This window comes from Spermophilus citellus (genome assembly GCF_964194105.1).
Source record: "Spermophilus citellus genome assembly, chromosome: 8".
Lineage (NCBI taxonomy): Eukaryota > Metazoa > Chordata > Mammalia > Rodentia > Sciuridae > Spermophilus > Spermophilus citellus.
The window spans coordinates 111,390,073-111,409,830 of record NC_138189.1 but is presented as its reverse complement, the minus strand read 5'-3'; the positions used below and the strand labels follow the sequence as shown (position 1 = coordinate 111,409,830).

The 19,758-nt window shown below is 33.8% G+C and overlaps 1 protein-coding gene across 1 annotated transcript in view; it reads left to right on the top strand.

Annotated features, from left to right (window-relative positions):
* The first annotated feature begins 245 nt into the window (after nucleotides 1-245).
* The window catches only part of PDLIM5 (PDZ and LIM domain 5), a 125,226-nt gene continuing 105,713 nt past the window's right edge, over nucleotides 246-19,758 (top strand). Inside the window, exon 1 of the mRNA XM_081303662.1 lies at nucleotides 246-383. Within this exon, the coding sequence (XP_081159788.1) occupies nucleotides 288-383 (96 nt within the window). The 5' untranslated portion in view covers nucleotides 246-287. The remainder of the gene's footprint in view (nucleotides 384-19,758) is intronic.

Below are 19,758 nucleotides of genomic sequence, written 5' to 3'. Positions count from 1 at the left end.
CTGGTGATCCCTCTGCTCTGGCCTCCCGGACCACTGGAATTACAGTCAGGCACCATGGTGCCTGGCAATTTTACTTTTTAAAGGACTGAAATTAGTGAAGAACTTAATAGACTTATCCTCTATATTTTTTCACCTCCTCCCCAAAATACTGAACATAATTTAGTTGGCTTTTTATTAAATACATTTAGGTATGTAATAGGAATTTGAATTTACAGTTTTGTTAACCATCTAATTTTCTTTCACAGTTTCTTGCATTTTCTGGCCTTGGACTTTGAGCCATTAGAACCATGAGCAACTACAGTGTGTCCTTGGTTGGCCCAGCTCCTTGGGGTTTCCGGCTGCAAGGTGGCAAGGATTTCAACATGCCTCTGACAATCTCTAGTGTAAGCAAACTTTACAGATTTCATTACAGTTGTTCATTCAGTGCTTAGTCCTGGAAACCCCAGGGCTGAGTTGTTGAATATCTCCATTGATCTCTACTATACTTATTATAATTGTTTGTGGGGTTTGTTCTCAGCAGATTTAGTTATCTAATAAAGACTGCTGGTGGGAAAGGGACTTAGCAAGGATAATTGATTTGGATTTAGCTTATTTTCAGCTTTCTCCACATTAGCAAAAATAAAATGGAAAAGCATTTTGCTAGAGAGTAGATTCTTTTAAGTTTTTGAACTACATCAATTTGGGGAATTCTCTGGGCCTTAATTTCCTTCTATGTTACTTTATAAAGTTACCCTATGGCATTTTAGTGATCCTTTCCATCTCCAAAAAATGTTTTATTAAAAACAATTGATCAAGATTGATTAAAATGATTATTTTTGGTATTATTTCCTTAGCTCACTTTCTGATGGAAGTGATAATCAACAATAAAATGTACCGAAACTACTTACCTTTGAAAAGAAAATGAAAGGATTGGATCTCCAAGTAGTCAGCCTATGAATAATTGAGATTTTTGACCTCATTATAGATTTAGTTGAATGTATACTGTGTATGTATATGTGGGTATACACACACACACACACACATATGCATATATATATATATATTTAATTTTTTTTTTTTAGTTATACAGGGACACAATATCTTTGTTTGTTTATTTTTATGTGGTACTGAGGATTGAACCCAGTACCTCACATGTATGAGGCAAGCACTCTGCCACTGAGCCACAACCCCAGCCGTATATTTTAAGAATACATTTTCATGATAATTTTGATACTGATGAAGGGAATAATTACAGCTTCCATTTATTGAGGCTTGACTGTGTAAAGCACTGTTTCACTTATCATCAGTAGGTAATTATTATTATTAATAACTTGTAAAACTTTCTTAACAGGGTATTTTTTGTGTTCCTAGATAAAAATTAATTTCACTTTTAAAATTTTTTAAATTTTGATTTATTATATATGACAACAGAATGCATTATAATTCATATTACACATATAGAGCACAATTTTTCATATCTCTGGTTGCACGCAAAGTAGAGTCACATTCTTCGTTTCTTCTTATATGTATTATAAATTTAAAAATGTACATGTTAATGGGGTACTCTGTAATACTTTGATAATGTGTACATTGTGTAATGTTTAAATCAGTTGAAAAATATTTATTTCCTCAAACATTTATCTTTTCTTGATGAAACTTTCAAAATCCTTTCTTCTGATACATGTGAATTTCTACTTTTCGTTTACTCAAATAATAGCTATGTACAGTTCCATATGTTGCTCTTTTCTTAACAATTTACCATGGAGAACTATCCTTATTAATATATAAGGAGGCTCTTTATTTTGGAAGTAACATTTACTTAATCATAATGCCTGAATGAAGGGCATTTATATTTCCAATGTTACTATTACAGTATGCAGTACTGTAGTGAATACCATGTAATATGTATGTGTATATATATATATATATATGTATATATAGGTCATTTTGATAAGTTGTGTCAATTTGCACCCCTATACCATGCATGAAAATACCTGTTCTGTTTTCCTTTTATTCCAGTCCTAATACTCCCAGAAAACTTTGAAGTTCTTGCAAAGTGCTATAAATGTATTATCTTATTTAATTTTATACCAGTCTGTGAAATACTGATACTATTTCCCACCATACAGCAATGCTGTGAGCGCCTGGCTGGTGTGGAAAAGTTGGCTTTCATGTAGTTATTCTCTGCTCCCTCCCCAATAATTCACTTTATCTTTTTTAAAAATATTTTTTAGTTATTGCTGCACCTTTATTTATTTATTTATTATTTATTTATATGTGCTGAGGATCGAACTCAGTGCCTCAAACGTGCCAGGCAAGTGCTCTGCTACTAATTCACTTTATATTAAATTTAGTTAGGTTGTTTCTCTAACCAGATATTTAGAAGGTTATAATTTTATTTAATTATATGTATGTGTATATATGTATAAACATGTATATATACTCTGCATCTTATAGTATATATCCATACATATATGGATATATTTAAATGCAACCTGATTTTGAAAGATTAAAAATAAGTTGGGGTTGGGGTTGTGGCTCATCGGTAGAGTGCTTATCTAGCACGTACAAGGCTCTGGGTTCGATTCTCAGCACAACATAAAAATAAATAAATAAAAGTAGTATGTCCAGCTACAATTTAAAAATATCAAAAACTATACACACACACATATGTACACACACACACATACATATATATATGTTTGTTATACCTATATATCCCTGTTAAAATATTATAAATTCCCTTTTACTGATCAAATTTTCATCATTTCTTGGCTGTGGATGTTCAAGTAGCTATTTTTAATGTATTACCAATTTCCCCTTGAATCTAATCAGATTTTATAAGAAAATATAAATCCAGCCTGCAGTTTTTTTTTCTTTTTTTTAAAATTGCGGTGCTAGGGATGGAACTCAGGGCTTCACGCATTGGACAGGTGCTTTCTACCACTGAGCTAAGTTCCCAGAGCCAGCCTGCAATTTTAAGACTTGTGGTTGGGTGAAATTTTCAATGTAAAGTATCCATATGAAAATGTGTGTTGTGACTTATTCCTGAGTGAGGCAGTGTTTTTCTTCTATTGAAGATCTATTATGAGGACAGAATATTGTCTGGTTTTGTTTTGTTAATATTATTTTATATTATTAGTATCATATTTTGATTGATTAAAGCTATTGCTCAGTTTAAAATACTTCAGTTTTTGCTGAAAAAAAAAAGTCCCAAAACAAATTGACATCTGAATGAAACAAGGTTCATCATTACTTTATTGTTTGGTAATTGGTATATAAACGGTATATGTAAATTATGTGGTACCATGCCTTTAAAAAGTTTTATGTGCTTCAGTTCCCTGGCAGACAGTTTGAGGTACTAGCTCCATGTTGTGTTGCTGATACAAGGGAACACTGTGTACATACACATAGGTGCCCTCCCCTGGCACAGAGAAATGCCTTCCTTGTGTAGACAGAGTGCTAATTAAAGGATTTTGAACATACTGATTAAAAGAGACTATGGTAACAAAGCTGCTGAGTTATTTCTGTTCTCTTACAAAAGTCTTTGCCATCCACTGTGACCTTTTTGGGCCTTGTGCAGTGGGGCATGCAATTCATTCTGGATTGGAGAGGATCAGAAGGGGAGGGGGAGGAGAGAAGGGAATGTTGGCTCAACCCTGCTGCTGGGCTGTTGGCCTTTCATTATAGTTATTTTTAACCCCTTGTGTGGTTTAGTTTAAACATGCTAGTAACATTGCCTGATGAAGATTTGTGCCTAGTAACTAATTTATATTGTGGTAACATTATTAATGTTATAAAATTTTTACTTACTCTCATTGTAATTAGTGCTCTGATTATACTTATTCAGCTTTATTATGTAAGATTATTGGGATGTTTTTCAGTGGTCATCAGGTTCTTTAATTGATGGTATCAAGAAGCAGTTAAAATTGAAAGCATGCCTTAAAACATGTAATTTAATGATTCCTTTATTTTAATGATGCATATGAAATTCTTAGCAGGGTTTGGCACACAGTATTCTCTCAATTGTTACCTTTTATAATAACATAAAATTAAAAGGAAAATTATTTAGCAACTAGTAACTTTAAATCCCCCATAGTTATATACTTTTTAATTTATAGTCTACTGAGATTAAAAAGGAAAAAGTAAAAAGCCAGAAGTTTGTGCTTAGTTAGGAATCTGCATCTTTATTTTTAGAGTTCAAAAGTATATAATTTTTTCTTTGTTTAGATAATATTATGTTGAACTCTGGAGGGCCATTTACATTCTTTTTAACATTGGAATATCAAGTTGTGTTTTGAGATAAATAAGCCACTGGTGGTAACTTAAACAGTCTGATTTTTTTTTTTTGAGGTTTTTGTAGTACCAGTTTATGAACATGTTGAATATGACTTGTTTCATGAAGAATAAAAACTATTAAATTTGAACACTTCAGTCAAGTTTGTTTATCCATCTGTATTGTATGAATTTTGTATGCTCTTTTGTAGGTGGATATCCAAGATTAGATTGGCAATTCCTGCTAACTTTTTAAAAAGAGCCTCAGATTCCAATAACTGTATGATCACATGTCATTGTCTTCAGTTTCTTATCCTTAAAATGGTGTGCTGGCTTAGAGGAGTTAGCAGACTGTCTTTTTATGACCCTGCATTTATGGGAATTGCCCTGAAGCCATGGAATGTGGGGATGGGTTTCATTGTAGCAGTGTGGGTTTGTTGGTCTTTGCCAGTATATTTTATAAGAAGAAATAAGAGACTTGTTGCACAATTCAAGGCTATATTTTGGCAAGTTGGTATTCCTCATGATAGAATTACAAGAATAATATTATATTTTTGAGTAATATCTTTTATGTTCAACATCCTAAAGTTGAATACTCTATTTTGTTTTCTTAAACTTATAAGTTTATTGAAGTTGCAAGATACAAGATCAATTTACAAAAATCAAGTGTATTTCTACACATCTGTCGTGTGTCATTTTCTTATATCTAACTTTAGAACTTTTTTCTTCACCATCAGTATTTGAATTTCTTAAAGAAGGTCTCCCAGTTCTTCCTAATGCATTTTAAACATTTCTTTAGCAGATAAGAATGAAGTCAGACTTTCTAATATTCAGATAATAATGACTTTAATTCCAAGAAGTTAGGGGATAAGCTTAGATAAAATTTTAGTTGGATTTTTTGAAAAACGGAATGAATTTACCATTGTTGAAGTATGGAGTCCAGTTGGGAATAGAACAGAGCGAGAGAGATTTGTGAAATATTGTGCTGTGAATTAGTTTATTCAGTAGTTATAGGAATACTTCCTAGAAGTCATTCAAGAAGATACAAAGGCCTGGGGATTGCAAAGGTTGGATAGTAAAGAAATAAGCACAATAGTACAATGTATAATGAAATGACAAAGATGCTGATAAGTATTTCTCAGTTTTAGTGGGCATAACTCTTGTATTTGTAGGGATTGACTTCCTTCAGAAGAAACTAATTGAACTGATGCTTTAAGGATGGAACTTGAATACCTTCAAGTCAGCATTTCCCTGTTAATTTTTATTTTTAGTGCATAGTGAAGATGAGGACTTTTCTTGCCATTGCTTGATTCCTATGAAGCTGTGAATGTAGTTGAGTGATTCTCCAGACATGCCAGCTGCAGAGTTTCCCTCCTGAAGGAGGACAGAAAGACTTTCAGTCTTTCCAAGCCGAAATGGGAGAACTATCCTACCTTGAATAAATGGGCCCATTGTTAATTTTAAGCTGTTGAGTATTTTCTTTTACATTCCCTCCCAACTACCCTGTCATTATGCCAAGTTAGAAAGTTAATTTAGCTTATGTAACAACATAATGTATATTTCACATGTATATTCACTCTCTGCTTTTAAAATATTAATTGCCTTCTATGTGGGGTTCAGAGACCTATTTTTTTTCCTTGTGGCAGTTTTGTATCTTTTGTAATCACAAATGTCAAGAATCTGGAGATAATTCTGAATGTACTTTCCTGATTTATTGTTAGTATGTAAATAAAAATCTTATCAGTATGTTTTATGGCAAATCAAAGGTTTTAGGAAAAAAGGGACTTGTGTGTTTGATTTTAATACAAATAGGGCGTTTGGGGAAGTTGATTTTTTGGGAGGGAGAGTACCAGGGATTGAAGTCAGGGGCATTCAGTCACAGAGCCACATCCCAGCCCTATTTTGTATTTTATTTAGAGACAGGGTCTCACTGAGTTGCTTAGCACCTGGCTTTTGTTGAGGCTGGCTTTGAATTTGTGATCCTTCTGCCTCACCTCCTGAGCCATTACAGATGTGCGCCACTATGCCTGGCAAAGTTAATTTTTGAGAGGACTTTTACTGGTAGGCAGGACTTTTGTATCTGATGGAGGAAACAATATTGTGGGGTTTGGGTAAAGTAAAAATGGCACTGTAGACCTGATTAAGGGTTTTCATGTAACCTGTTCACCTACTCATGATTTAAGTATAGTTTTACTTACTTAAATTGAGACTGTTGATTGAAGTCTGTGGACTGATTTTCAGTTATTTTTTAGAGCTTTTGAGGCAAAGAGCTTGTCTTTATGATAGTGGTTATTTAGGGTGCATGTGAATATACAGTTTACTGGTTGTTATTGTTCACAATATCCTGTTTGCAGTAGGTTTTACCCAGATTCCCATATCCTCGGGACCAGTCATGTTCTTTTCCTCTAATCAAAACTTCATGGAAGGGGCTGGGCTTGTGGCTCAGCAGTAGAGAGCTAGCCTTAGCACGTGTGAAGTGCTGGGTTCAATCCTCAGCATCACATAAAAATAAATAAGAAAAATAAAGGTATTGTTTCCAAATACAACTAAAAAATATATATTAAAAAACTTATGGAAGAGTAAACTGATATGACTTAGTTAATCTAGAAGCAAATATTGCTTTACCAGAAAAGGGGTTGTTCCTTTTGTGTCTTAAGGGATTGTTTTGGCTTAGGCCAGTGAGACTCTAGGCCTTTATTTCAGTATCTGAGTTGCAAAAATATTGAGTGTGTATATAAAAATTGAAAAAACAAGACACTAGCATGTGAAATATCAATGTTGATGCATTTGTAAATAAATAACATAATGGAGATGAATAGAGTTCAGTTACTAAAGAGCAGTGGCTGTGGTATCCACTGATTCTTTAGGTAGTCTAGGTGCAGAGCCACTTCTTAGCCCTGGTTAGAAGGCAGGTTTGGTTATATAGTGTTAAAACTGAATTTCTCAAATCTTATATTTACTTCCCTCATGTCTTCCCTCATTTTTTCTTTCCTGTTGAAAAAGTGTGGTCAACTACCTTTTTGTAAATCTTAGATTTCTTTCATAGCCGTTGTTTTGTCACTCATTTTGTGTGATAGTTACTGGAGTAAAGTTCATCAGCCTTGTTGGCATTTAGTACTCTGGGAGGGCAAAGCACTTGTAGCCAATGTCCCTGATAGGCCTAAATGAAAGAAAGTGAAATGAACTTGAAGTTAACCGGAGAGAATGAAAAATAGATGTCTAGAAAAAAAGCAAGAGGCAATTTTTGAAAGGTCACAATGGAAACAAATTTGGTACTTAAAAATCCTGCATAATTCTTCATGCCTTTCTGCTTACAAGTTTAATTTATGTATTTCTTTAGGTAATACTTATGTAGAGTTCAAAATTCAAAAGATAAGGTAGGGCATAGAGAGAATAGCTTCTTGTTGCTCTGTCATTCATTTCTTTCAGTTTTACCAGTTTCTTGTGTGTACTTCCAGAGATAATTCATATAAATATATGTTAATAGGTATATATCCTCATTCCATTCTCAATACAAATACTAGTATCCTTTAAAACATATTTATTTTTTTAGCATTTTCCTTTTTCTCTCTTAACCCAACAACAGTAAATATATCTTAATTATTTTTTTAATTAAAATTATTTAGCTCTCTTTTACTTTTTAATTTTATTTATTTATATGTGGTGCTGAGAATCGAACCCAGTGCCTCACACATGCTAGGCAAGCACTCTACCACTGAGCCACAATCTCAGGCATCTTTATTATTTTTTAATAGCTATATTGTGTTTGGATTTGTCATAATTTGCTTAACCAGTTCCTATTGATGAACAACTAGGTTGTTTCTAGACTTTTGTCTTCATTGATACTACAGTGTAAAACTTGTGCATACATGCATACAAGTTTGTGAGCTAAATTCATAGAAATGGAATTGCTGAGTCAAAGTGTTGTGTACATTTGTCGTTTTGATTGATATTGTCAAATGTCTCTATAGAAATACTCCTGTCCACAATAGTACAACCTGTGCTGGCATGAATTTCAGCAGACTTTGATCTTTTCTAATCAGATGGGCCAATCTCCACCTCTCTCCCTTTTATAAGTTTAATTACAAGTATTCTACTAAGGATTCTTCAGGTTTCAAAGTGGTTTATTGTTTTCCATTTTTCAAAAGAATTATGAAATAAAGATGTGGTACCCTTTTTTAAATGATGCCACTAATTTCTTTTTCTTTTATTAAAAATATTTATTTAGTTGTAGTTGGATACAGTACCTTTATTTTATTTATTTATATGTGGTATTGAGGATTGAACCTGGGGCCTTGTGCGTGCCAGAGGAGTGCTCTACTGCTGAGCCACAACCCTAGCCCAATGCCACTGATTTCTTATGGGTGCTAATTTTTCTAAACCCTTCATCCAGAGATTTATTAATGGTTATCTTTTTCATTTGTTTCCTATTTCTAAACAGATTTCCTCTCTATGTTAGCATATTATTCCCAATGATATGACAAAGATTTTTTTTTTGTGTGTGAAGTAATAGTTTTTGGCATATAACTGTCATAGACCTTTTGAAAAATTAAGCAAGTCACATTTAATAGATTCAAGCTTGTTGCCTTTGGAATTTCTCCAATGGCCTAATATACTATCTGGTTTTTAATTCCACTCTTCCCTAGCTCCCTTTATATGATATGACTAGGAATCTGACCATTATGAGGTGTTTGGTACAGTTGTGGGACACAGTAAATTCACTCTTATGAGACTATGTTTTTATTATCAACATTTATTAGCTAGTAGAGCTCAACTGAAGTCACCTAGGTTTATAGAATATTCCATTGCCCAGTGAGTCAGGCAATGTGAAAGGAAAGCCTACTAATGTGTGGCATAATATTATGACTTCATTTTTGCCAAGTTTAAGTAGCAGAGTGTATGTGCTGATAACCATGGTGACAAAAAAAGAGTAAAGATACCACGGATATTTGTATTTTATGTGGTAAAGATGGGGAAAGAAGGAATTTCCATTAATGTGTTGCTGTAAGTTTTTAAAAGTGATGAAAACAGTTTGGAACTAGGTAGAATTTGCACCACTTCTCTGAATTGTTAAGTGTTTTTCCCCAAGGTCCAAAAATTGATTTAATAATGGCCATTATACTTCATGATAATTGCCCTAGGTAAATCTTGTTTTTACCAAAAGAGGAAGTAGTTATTTTAATGGCATTAACAGTTGAAAACTATTCACCACTGATTAGATCCAGGAATTTAAGTGTTGTGATTGATTTCTATTGGGGATATGTGCTAGTCAGCTTTCTGTCACTGTAACATATAATTGAGACATTACTATGAAGAAAAGGTTAATTTTGACTCATAGTTTCCAGATGTTTCAACCCCTGATTAGACAGACCTACTGGTTTTAGGCCTGTAGTTGTGAGTACTTCATGGTGAGAGCACACAGCATTGCAATACCATCCTCTTCATGGCCTGGATGCAATAGAGAGGAGGAAAGGTGGGATCAGGGTCCTGATAGCCCTTCAAGGGCATACCCTCAGAGACTGAAGACAACCTGGTAGGCCCCACCTCTTAAAGTTTCCTCCTCTTTCAACAGTGCCAAGATGGGGAAAACGTTTTCAACACATGGGCCTTTGGAGGACATTTAAGATATGAACTATAGCAGGATCCAATTAAAATCCCACTATTTAAAGAATTATTTCTGAGATTTTAACTTACAGCTGTGGTAAAATTAAAAAAAAATTATCAGGAGGAGATTACAGATAGGTTTCACAAATAATTTCTTTTTGGAAAAAGCTAGTGTAGGACAGATATCCTTAAGAGATATTCTAGAGAAAGAAGTCTGTAAAAATACCAGGAGTGTTACATAGTAATTTTCATCATTTTGGCCATATCTCTATGCTACTGTCTTTCAGATATCCTACAACAATTTCTTTTGATCTTTTTATGCTAGGCCTTTATGTTTTGTTTACATGTAGCTCTTTCCATTTTAGAAGATTCTAGTAATTTAGTGCTCGATTCTCAAAGTGATACTTGATATTGTAGCAGACAAGCGTGTTTCCAAAATCATGAATGGCTTATCTCCTCTTAGACTGGTTCCTTATCCTCAGGCCAGCATCTTGCTCAGGCAAGAATTTTAGAATCATACATTTAATATATTACTGCCTTATTTAAGAATTATAAGGATTTCTCATTATCTGTCAAATTATTGCTTAACTCCTCTGCCAGGCTGCACAGAAGTGGACCTATTTAATGCAACCGACTTTATGATCTAGAATGCTACCTTTGAGCACTCAAGTCCTTTGTCTCATCATTGCTTGCACACTGACTGGTTTTGTTTTTTCTTGTCATCCCTAAAGCCCCACCTATTTTTCAAGGTACATTCATATGCCAGGTGTTCTTTCAAATGTTTGACTATTCCAGCTCACTTTAGTCTTCTTTCTTTCCTGTATAATAGTAGTAGTAGTAGTAGTCGTAATCATATAGTAGAAATAATAATAGTAATAATAAAAAATCTGCTAACATTTATTGAGCTCTTATTGTTTGGTTCTGTTCTAGATGTTTTACACAAGTTTGATTACTTAATCTTCATAATAACCCATGGGAAAGTATGGTTCTGAGTCTTTAATTTATAAATGAAGAAACTGAGGGACAGAGATTAAATAATAACTGGTTAGACTCAGGATTTGAAACCATTCAAAACACTCAGTTTGCACTCTATTTTCTTGAATAGACAACAGCCTTTACTTGGGACAGCCAAGGGTGTGCATGCACACATGTTTATTTCTTAAAGAATAGATGCTATAGAATCAGAGACTTCTGTGTTTTGGGAATAACTGAGATCAGTAAGAAAATTTTATGACTTGGTTCTAGACTAATTATCTGAATTGTCAATGAGATGTTTTATATCTTGATTCAAGGACTTTTCCTTTGTCTTTGAATTTAGGATGTTTAGGGATTCTGTATTATATACTTAAATACAGTTTCTAGTTATTTCTTGTGTACCTGTTAGGTTCCATTTTGTAATTTGATGTTTGGGAATCATAAATAGCTTTTTTTGGTTGTTTTTTATTATAGAGATGGTGATACTTAAATCATTTCAGCAAAAAGGTTAGAGCTAAATTACTTGGAATCTGAACTGTCATGGGCTTGTGACAGGTCATGTTTTCTCTAATCAATGGTCTCTTAGTTTTTCAGAGTGTAGTTGCCATAGGTCAAGTCTGTTTTGGAAATAAATGGCAATATAATACAAGACATTAGACTTCAGTTATGTTTATGATATTCTAAACATCTCTGTGACAAAAGACACGGAGGACTTTGGAGTTGGCATGCTACTTACAATATTTGATTACTTTAGAATGTAATACTGAATGCTAAATTTACCAAACAATTCAGAAAGAATCTTTGGAATATTAGGTTTTGTTATATTCCTTATGATTATGCTATAGTGGACACATTAAATATTAAAAAAAGTCTTAAGTACAGAGAGGTCAGTTCAAATTTTTAGTCTATTAGATTTGAAGTAGTATTTAAGTACATATAAATAAGGTATATACTTTGTTAAATCATGAGCCTTTTTCACCAGTTAGGAAACCTACTTTGGGTCTTTATTTTACCCAGATTACATTAGAATTCCAGCACATTATAAATAATCTCTTTCTAATGATAATAACAATAGACAAATGGGAAGCTGGGTTTTAATTATAATCTTTCCTTTTTGATTTGTTAATATATATGATTGATAGAATTAACTGATGAAACATTTTGATTTTCCTTGGTTTTAATCTTGGTTAGGGTTTTTCGAGGAAATGTCCCAGAGGTTACATTATGAAAGAGCTACCTGTTTCCCAATGTACAGTCAGAATTTGTTTTCTGTATATTTGACACAATGGTTCTTCTCTTCTTTAGTGTCATGCACAGAAAACATGCAGGTTTGCACATTACAGCCTTTCAAAAAGCTGAACGAGTTCTTTTCCCTTTGAGTCTTTTGGTTATTCTATAGGCAGCCATTTCTTCAAATATTTGTCTCATGATAATTTCCTCATCACACCCTTAGCATTTATTTGCCTTTAAAAATAGTTCAATATTTAAACGTCTCTTTATGTTAGTTCCCAGAACTGAGTCCAGTACATGACATATATTAAGATCAATGCAGAAATATTGTTATATAAATTATATATAACATATATGTATATACATACAAATGTACACATATATGTGTGTGTGTGTGTGTGTGTGTATAATAAAACTGAGTTTGTGCAGCTGTATAGTGAGAAGGTTAAAAGCTGCTCTGAGCAATACCCTTGACAGAACTTTCACTGTTTTCTCTCTATATTTTTGTCCTGTTTGAAATTTTTATAGTATCTTTGTTTTTTTGTTTAAAAAGAGAGAAAACTAGACCTGACCTATCTTTTGTATGTGCTCCAACACAGACTTGTCCAGACATACATGGAGGTTGGTAGGTGTGTTTGTGTGTGTGTGTTCATGAAGGATCAAAGAGACTCAGGATAAGAAATTCAAGAAAAAGATACCGAGGTATATTCAAGTTTAGTCTTACTATTATTGCTTTATGTTTTAGGAGAGGTGGGAAAATTGGTACAGCAGGTTATCCCCTTGGAATGGTTTTCTGGTACTATCCTTCTCTTGAGTGACTCATGTCAGAGCTCTGAGAAGAAGGTAGTAACGTATAGTTGCTGATATTTTATTATGTATTGGGTCATATATATATTAAGTGGTATTTCTTTCCTTATTTTTTGCTTTGTTTTTTCTTTGTAGTGAACCTAGGGCCTGCATATGCTGGGAAAGTGCTCTACCACTGAGCTACATCTCCAGCTTTAGGGTGGTTGTTCATTTACTGACATAAGATCACATGGAACATGATATAGAAATATGAAGGAACTTGGAAGTAGATGTACAGTTGGTCTTCCATAGCTGTGGATTCTGTATTTGTGGATTTAACCATTTAAAAAAATTGCATTTGTACTGAACCTGTACAGCCTTTTTTCTGTCATTATTTCCTAAACAATACAATGTAACAACTGTTTACATTGCATTTATTAGATACTAGAAGAGCTCTAGAGATAATTTAAAGTATATAGGAAGATAGGCGTAGGCCAGTACTAGGCTACCATATTATATGAGGCATGTGGAGCTTTTGCTGATTTTGTTATCTATGAAGAGTCCTAAAACCATGGATACCCAGGGATGATTGTATATGTAACAGATCTAGGAAAAGAAAAGGCATATTTGTTGATCCTACAGCCTGTGTCAAGGTAGCAGGGAACTTCTAGATAAGGATTCATGAAATCTATTGAGAAGACACAGAAGTAACAGTGCTATACAGAATTTGCAATTATCTGTGCTGGGGATGGAGCCATTTATTCAATCAGTATCTTTATTGTGCATTGACCTTATGATTGGTGCTATTCTAGGCACTGAAAATACAGAGAAAAATAAAACAAGGTTATGAACCTTATATTCTTGTAAGGGGGGACTGATAATTCACAAGTGAATAGGTGAAGCAATATAAGGTGATTTGCTGGAGTGTAATTGGGGGAAGGTAATGGGTGTCTGGGGGTACAAGTTTAACTTTAGATTGGCAACCCAGTCAGGCCCTTATGACTAAGGAGGAAGCATTAGCTGAAGAATAAGAACCAATCATGGGAAAGGACAGGGGAACCACATTACAGGCAAAGAGAAAGCAAGTGCAATGGCCTTGAGATAGGAAGGAGCTTAACATGCTTAAAAACTAGAAAGGAGACTAGTGTAGTGGGAATATAGTGAGCAAGGGTAAAAGTAAAGTGAGAGGAGGGAAAGGAGGAGGCATGTCTAGTGCCAGAATGAGAGAGAAGGAGGCCCCTGGTAACGACCAGAATAAGCCTGTGGATGAGAGTAGGGCAACTCCTGGGGATTTGAGATGGATTCTGATTCCTATGGATTAGAGCTAAACCAGAAATAGTAGATTACTATTACTTTGATCTTACATGTCTATAGGCTGGTGTGTTTATTAACTATTATTATTATTTGTGGTACTGGGGATTGAACCCAGGGCTTTTTGCACTTGCTAAGCAAGCACTCTACCATAGAGCTACATCTCCAGCCTAGGCCAGTGTGGGTTTTTTTTTAAATATATTTTATTGCTGATGGACATTTATTTATTTAATTATGTATATGTGGTGCTGGGAATTGAACCCAGTGCCTCACACATGCTAGGCAAGTGCTCTACCACTGAGTGACAGCCCCAGGCCCTAGGCCAGTGTGTTTTACAAATTGCTTTTAATAAAAATTCCATGGAAGAATTTCAATTTTTTTTCAAGCAAAGGAATAATTGTATAGCTTTCCAACATAACTATTATTTATATTATTTATAGGTATAAAACATCCATGATATTTTTTCATTGTTATTTGCACACTGATTACATGTTTTCTATTTTGTATTCTTTAAAATTTTTATTTTAAGAACAGTTGTTTCCCAGATGGCTTCTGTTTTCATTTCCTTGTGATGTTATGACCTTTTCTACTTTAATAAAGAAATGTTGTGTACACATTCAAGAGTTGTTTACAGATTATGCTGGTAGCACATTTGTTAAGAGTTTGCCTCAGAGACAAAGTGAGTGTTAGGATGCTTTTCCTAGGGCAGGTCTGTTGAGCTGAAAAAATGTTTTAAAATGTGTCTGTTTTTAAAAAGAATGTTTGAGTTTACTGGTTAATACACCCAGTGCCAAGAGTTATGTTTTCTGACCTTTTATTATTTCTAGTGGAGGGTATTAATAAGATTTAGTAGGTTTTCCATTTCTGAACTATCAGGTAGATTATTTGATTGTGGTTAATATCTAATAAAAGAAGGCTGATTGATAGTTGATAATGTCAATAAATTCAGATTTTTATTCCTTAAGCACATTATAATGGACAAAAGTATCATCACTATCATATGACTATATAGTTTTATAGTAGTAAATTATAATGTCTATTCTATGGAGTAGTAAATGATGTAACTTTGTATTTTATATTTAAGATCAGCTTTTTATAAATTCAGGGAAATAATAAATTTGTCTATGAGTTTTAGTGTATATTTGCAAAATAATTCTTTATAAACCTACTTGTGAATTATCTGTGTTACATTAAATGTAAAATAATATGCTATATATAAAACATTACTTTTGTTTTTAGATGTCTTAATGATTTTATCTGAAGATTTAAAGTAATATAAAAGTAACTTATTTCTGGCCTTAAAAACAACCTTCAGGTACCTGTGATTTTATTTTATATATTTTATTTTCTTAGTACTGGGGATTGAACAGGGGGAATTCTACTGCTGTCTTATCTCCCCAGTCCTTTTCAATTTTTAATTTTGAGACAGGGTCTTGCTTCGTTGCTCCAACTGGCCTTGAACTTGTGATCCTCCTATCGTTATTAGAACTGTGCACCAGCATGTCTGGCAGCTAAGATTTTATAATGACTAATGGCCAAATGTCTGTGAATATTATATTATAAAGCTAACGTATGAGTATTATGGTTTATACTGATTTTTTCACAATGATCTTTAAGGATTTTTACTTTTTCCTAAACATTATAGGAATTATATTTTTATCATACTGTGTTCTGTATACTGTAGAGTAGTTATAATGGGTGCCAGCTGTGGAGCAGAATGTGTGTGTATGACACCTGACCTTGTGCAGCTATAAATTATTTAGCTGTGCCCCAGGCTCCTTACCTATCACATAGGGATACAAATTGTATTTATATCATCATATTTTTGAGAGAATTAAATATAAATAAATTAACATATGTAAAGTTCTTAGGACAGTATCTGACACTAGGTAGGCACTCAGTTAAGGAAGTTTGCATCATGATATTTACTAATAATTTTAATATTTCAAAATCCTTCATTTATTAAATTATAACATCTTTAAAATTCAATTCTGGTTTTCTTTTTTGAAGGATGCATTAGAAGTGCCCTTTTCAATACACACACACACACACACACACACACACAGACACAGGTGTGTGTACCTCCCCCGCTGCCCCACAAATGAGCTACTTCATGAAGTATCTTTTTTATAGTACATGCATAATAAATATTTGTTGAATAAGTGATCCATTGCCTTCTTCCATCTGTCGTGGTCTGGCAGAAACTCTCAAAGAGCTTTGAAAGAGGAGTTGGCACCATTAGTACCTCCAATTAGATATTCTTTCCACAGTGATTGCCATTCACTATAGTTTTAGTTTTTTATTCTTTTAAAGTAGCATAATACATTGTATTGCTGGTGAGAGGCAGTTGCTCCAGGAAATGGTTTTCTCCTCTAGAGAAGGATAAATTTGATAAGAGAACATATATAAGTGAACTGTAGACTAAACAAGTTAAGCAACCTATCTGCCATTTGTACTGTTGCTTTCCAGGGATGTTTGCAATATCAGTAGCCTTTGTATACAAGTCTTCATGCTCTTTATCTGCTGCTTCAGCCCCAGTCAACTGGACAGGGGATGTGTGCCTGACCCCAAAGTAGCCATTTATAGACAAAATTAGGGGATCTGTATGTGATCCCACTAGTTGAAAAACTATGAATTTTATGAAGTATGAAGTTTAACAAGGCTGAATTTTAGTTATGCAAATAAATGTAAATCCTTTTTGTTCATTCATTGATTTATTTATTTACTCATTCTACAAATATTTATTGAATATTTGTAATATGCTAGATATTTTTCTGAACTGGAGATACGGCACAAATAAAAATCTATGCCCTTTCAGTTCGTATTTTTCAACTGCTTGGAATGTTATCTTGTAAAGAGTCTGTGCAATATAAATGTAAGTGATTTTTATTATTATGGATTGTATGCTTACTAATATTTTTAAAATATAGTTCAGATGATTTTAGGTGTCTAGTCCAAGCCTCCACATATTATCTTTCTCCAGCTCTCTATCTCAGGAGAAATTGTACATGATATTGTTTTATGTCTCTGTTGGATGGAGATGGAGTGAGAAGGGGAGGATGGTAGAAAGGACGTTTTGGGTTTCAGAGACCTAGGTAAGATTACTATTGGCAGTTATCCAGGCTTTTCTGGCCATATTGCCTTTGGTATGTCTTGGGTGGCCTTTGACTATAGCTGATCTGAGTAGAGCCAGCCCTGCTATATCCTGGAATCGAGGGAATAGTTTTAAAGGTTTTCAACACATGGCCAGTAAAAGGCAATTTAAGTTAATGTAAATTAGTGAATTTTGGCATGAAGTCTAACTTGGAGATATACTCTATAACCTTACTGGTTATTTTTGATTTGTGTGTCTAAGTATTCTTAAAGCATTAAAAGTGGACTATAACTTTTCATTTTTTGGAAATGGCCTCTCTGAATTTTTTTTTTTTTTAATGAAATTTGGAGGAAAAGAGCTAGGCTGTGGCTTTAGATTTTCATTTTAAAGTGGCTTTAAAGCATAGTTAGAAATGGGTGACAAATAATTTAACATTTAAAAAAATTGACTTGAGATTATATATTTATAAAATTTATGTTAATATAGTCTTGGGGAATGTTATGGTTTGGGTAGTTTCTCCAAGTATCTATATGTTAAGGTATTGGTCCTGAGCCCATTTCACTATTTGGAAATGGTGCACCTTTAAGAGGTGTAGGAGTTTAATTGGAGGTCTTTAGGTCATTGATAGCATCCTGAAGAGGATGATGGGACCTCTGCCCCTTCCTTTCTTGGCTCCCTGGACATAAGGCAATTGGTTTTGCTCTGGCGCACATTCACATCATTTGAAAAATATTTAATTTTGTGATTGCTGATTTTTATATTTATTTATATCACTTTTGATAGCAAGTCAGGCACATAAATTAAAGGATGCTACTGTGATCAGTAGAATGTGGTTTAATGTGTTATTATAAATATATAGATCATGGTGAAAGTCAGGCTTTATTGAACTGTTAGGCTGTGAGCAGGAACATTAGACCACTGACTGAAATGTATAGGATCAGAGATTTCTAAAGACATTGGTGTCTTTTATTTTGATATAAACATTCATTTAACATTTTTCTTAGTCAATTTCTTTCCTATTTTTGATTAGTCCAAATGGCCTGTTATGGGAAATTTATAAGCAGTTCTTTGTATATTGATCTGTTTTCAAGACAAACCATGTTGAGAAACTAAGCCATCTTTATATTGTTGTCCTATTAATATATAAATATACAAATATTGATAAACTGTTCTAATATTTGTGATGTTTTCATATTACAATCTGTTTATATCTTTTTACCATATTGTCATAATTTTATGTATTTGTCTTTGTTTTCATTCTGAGTTTTTAATCTTAGCTGAAATATACTGGCAAAAGTTGATGTGAGTGTAATTTTCAAGCTTCTGTATTCTCCTCCTCTCTTGCCCCTGCTGTGCTGGGGATTGAACCCAGGGCCTCATGCATGCTATAGACAAGTGCTTTACCACTGAGCTATTTTTCTAGCCTCTTTTACCGCATTTTGATTTATTTTGCTCCTGGAAAATATCATTAGATTAAGGGGGAAAAGGAAAGGTTAAGGATTTAGAGGATGCTGTGATTAATGCTTATGGAATAGAGGTTCACTAAATCAGCAACCATCTTTTTATTTAATTTCTTTTTAAAAATGTGTTAAATTCTATCTTCTGTATTTCCCATGATCACTTTTTTAAGTAATTGTGGGCTACAGAGGAGGGATGGAGATAGATAGATTATTTATTTATTTACTTTAGTGTTAAATGATTCCAGATCATGAGTAATTTATACATCTCTTTTTTTCTGTGTTTTAATGTTATTGGGTCATGTGTGTGTTGTCCCCCCCTCCCCCACTGCCAAAGTAAGATATAGGAAGCATTATTTTGAATTATCTGCCTCTTCTCTTGAAACTTATCATTAAGATCTTGTTTTGGGAACTGAATAAGTTAGGGTCCTGTAAGGAAAATGGAAACAGTCTAGATATTTTAACCAGAAAATTTGGAGAAAATGGTTTGGTAAAATAGGTTTTGATAGAGGAAAAAAGCTAAACGGTATATTGGTAGAGCAGTCTAGAGATAAGCAATAGCAGAGAACCACTACCATTTGTAGGACCAAGAGAGATGATAAGATGTGATATTACCAGAGCCTGGATTCTAGGACTCCTGGGAGGGGTGAAAACTGCAGAGAGGGCACCAGTCCAGAGCTGGGACCATGGAGCCATGGGCTAGTTGATAAGAGAGCATCAGTACAGAAGATGCAGAAAGGGGAAGAAATAGCGAGATTGTTTGTCTATCCTTCAGGCGTCTGCCCTTGTGTCTAGTTAATGGGACCTATCCAGAATCAAGAAAGCAAAGGATCCTGGGGAGTGTTACACCCTCTTATACAAAGAGGGCAAAGGCAGGGAATGGGTCTGAGAGTAAAGAGGCATATGAGTAGCATAGGAAATATGAAAAATTTGGGTTAATATGAAGATCTTTTGATATTAATTAACAGATAGCTATGCATTCAGTGTTGATATGTGTGTCTCTGTTAGTTGCTTTTTATGTGCCCCCAAAGACATTTTGGGATTTTC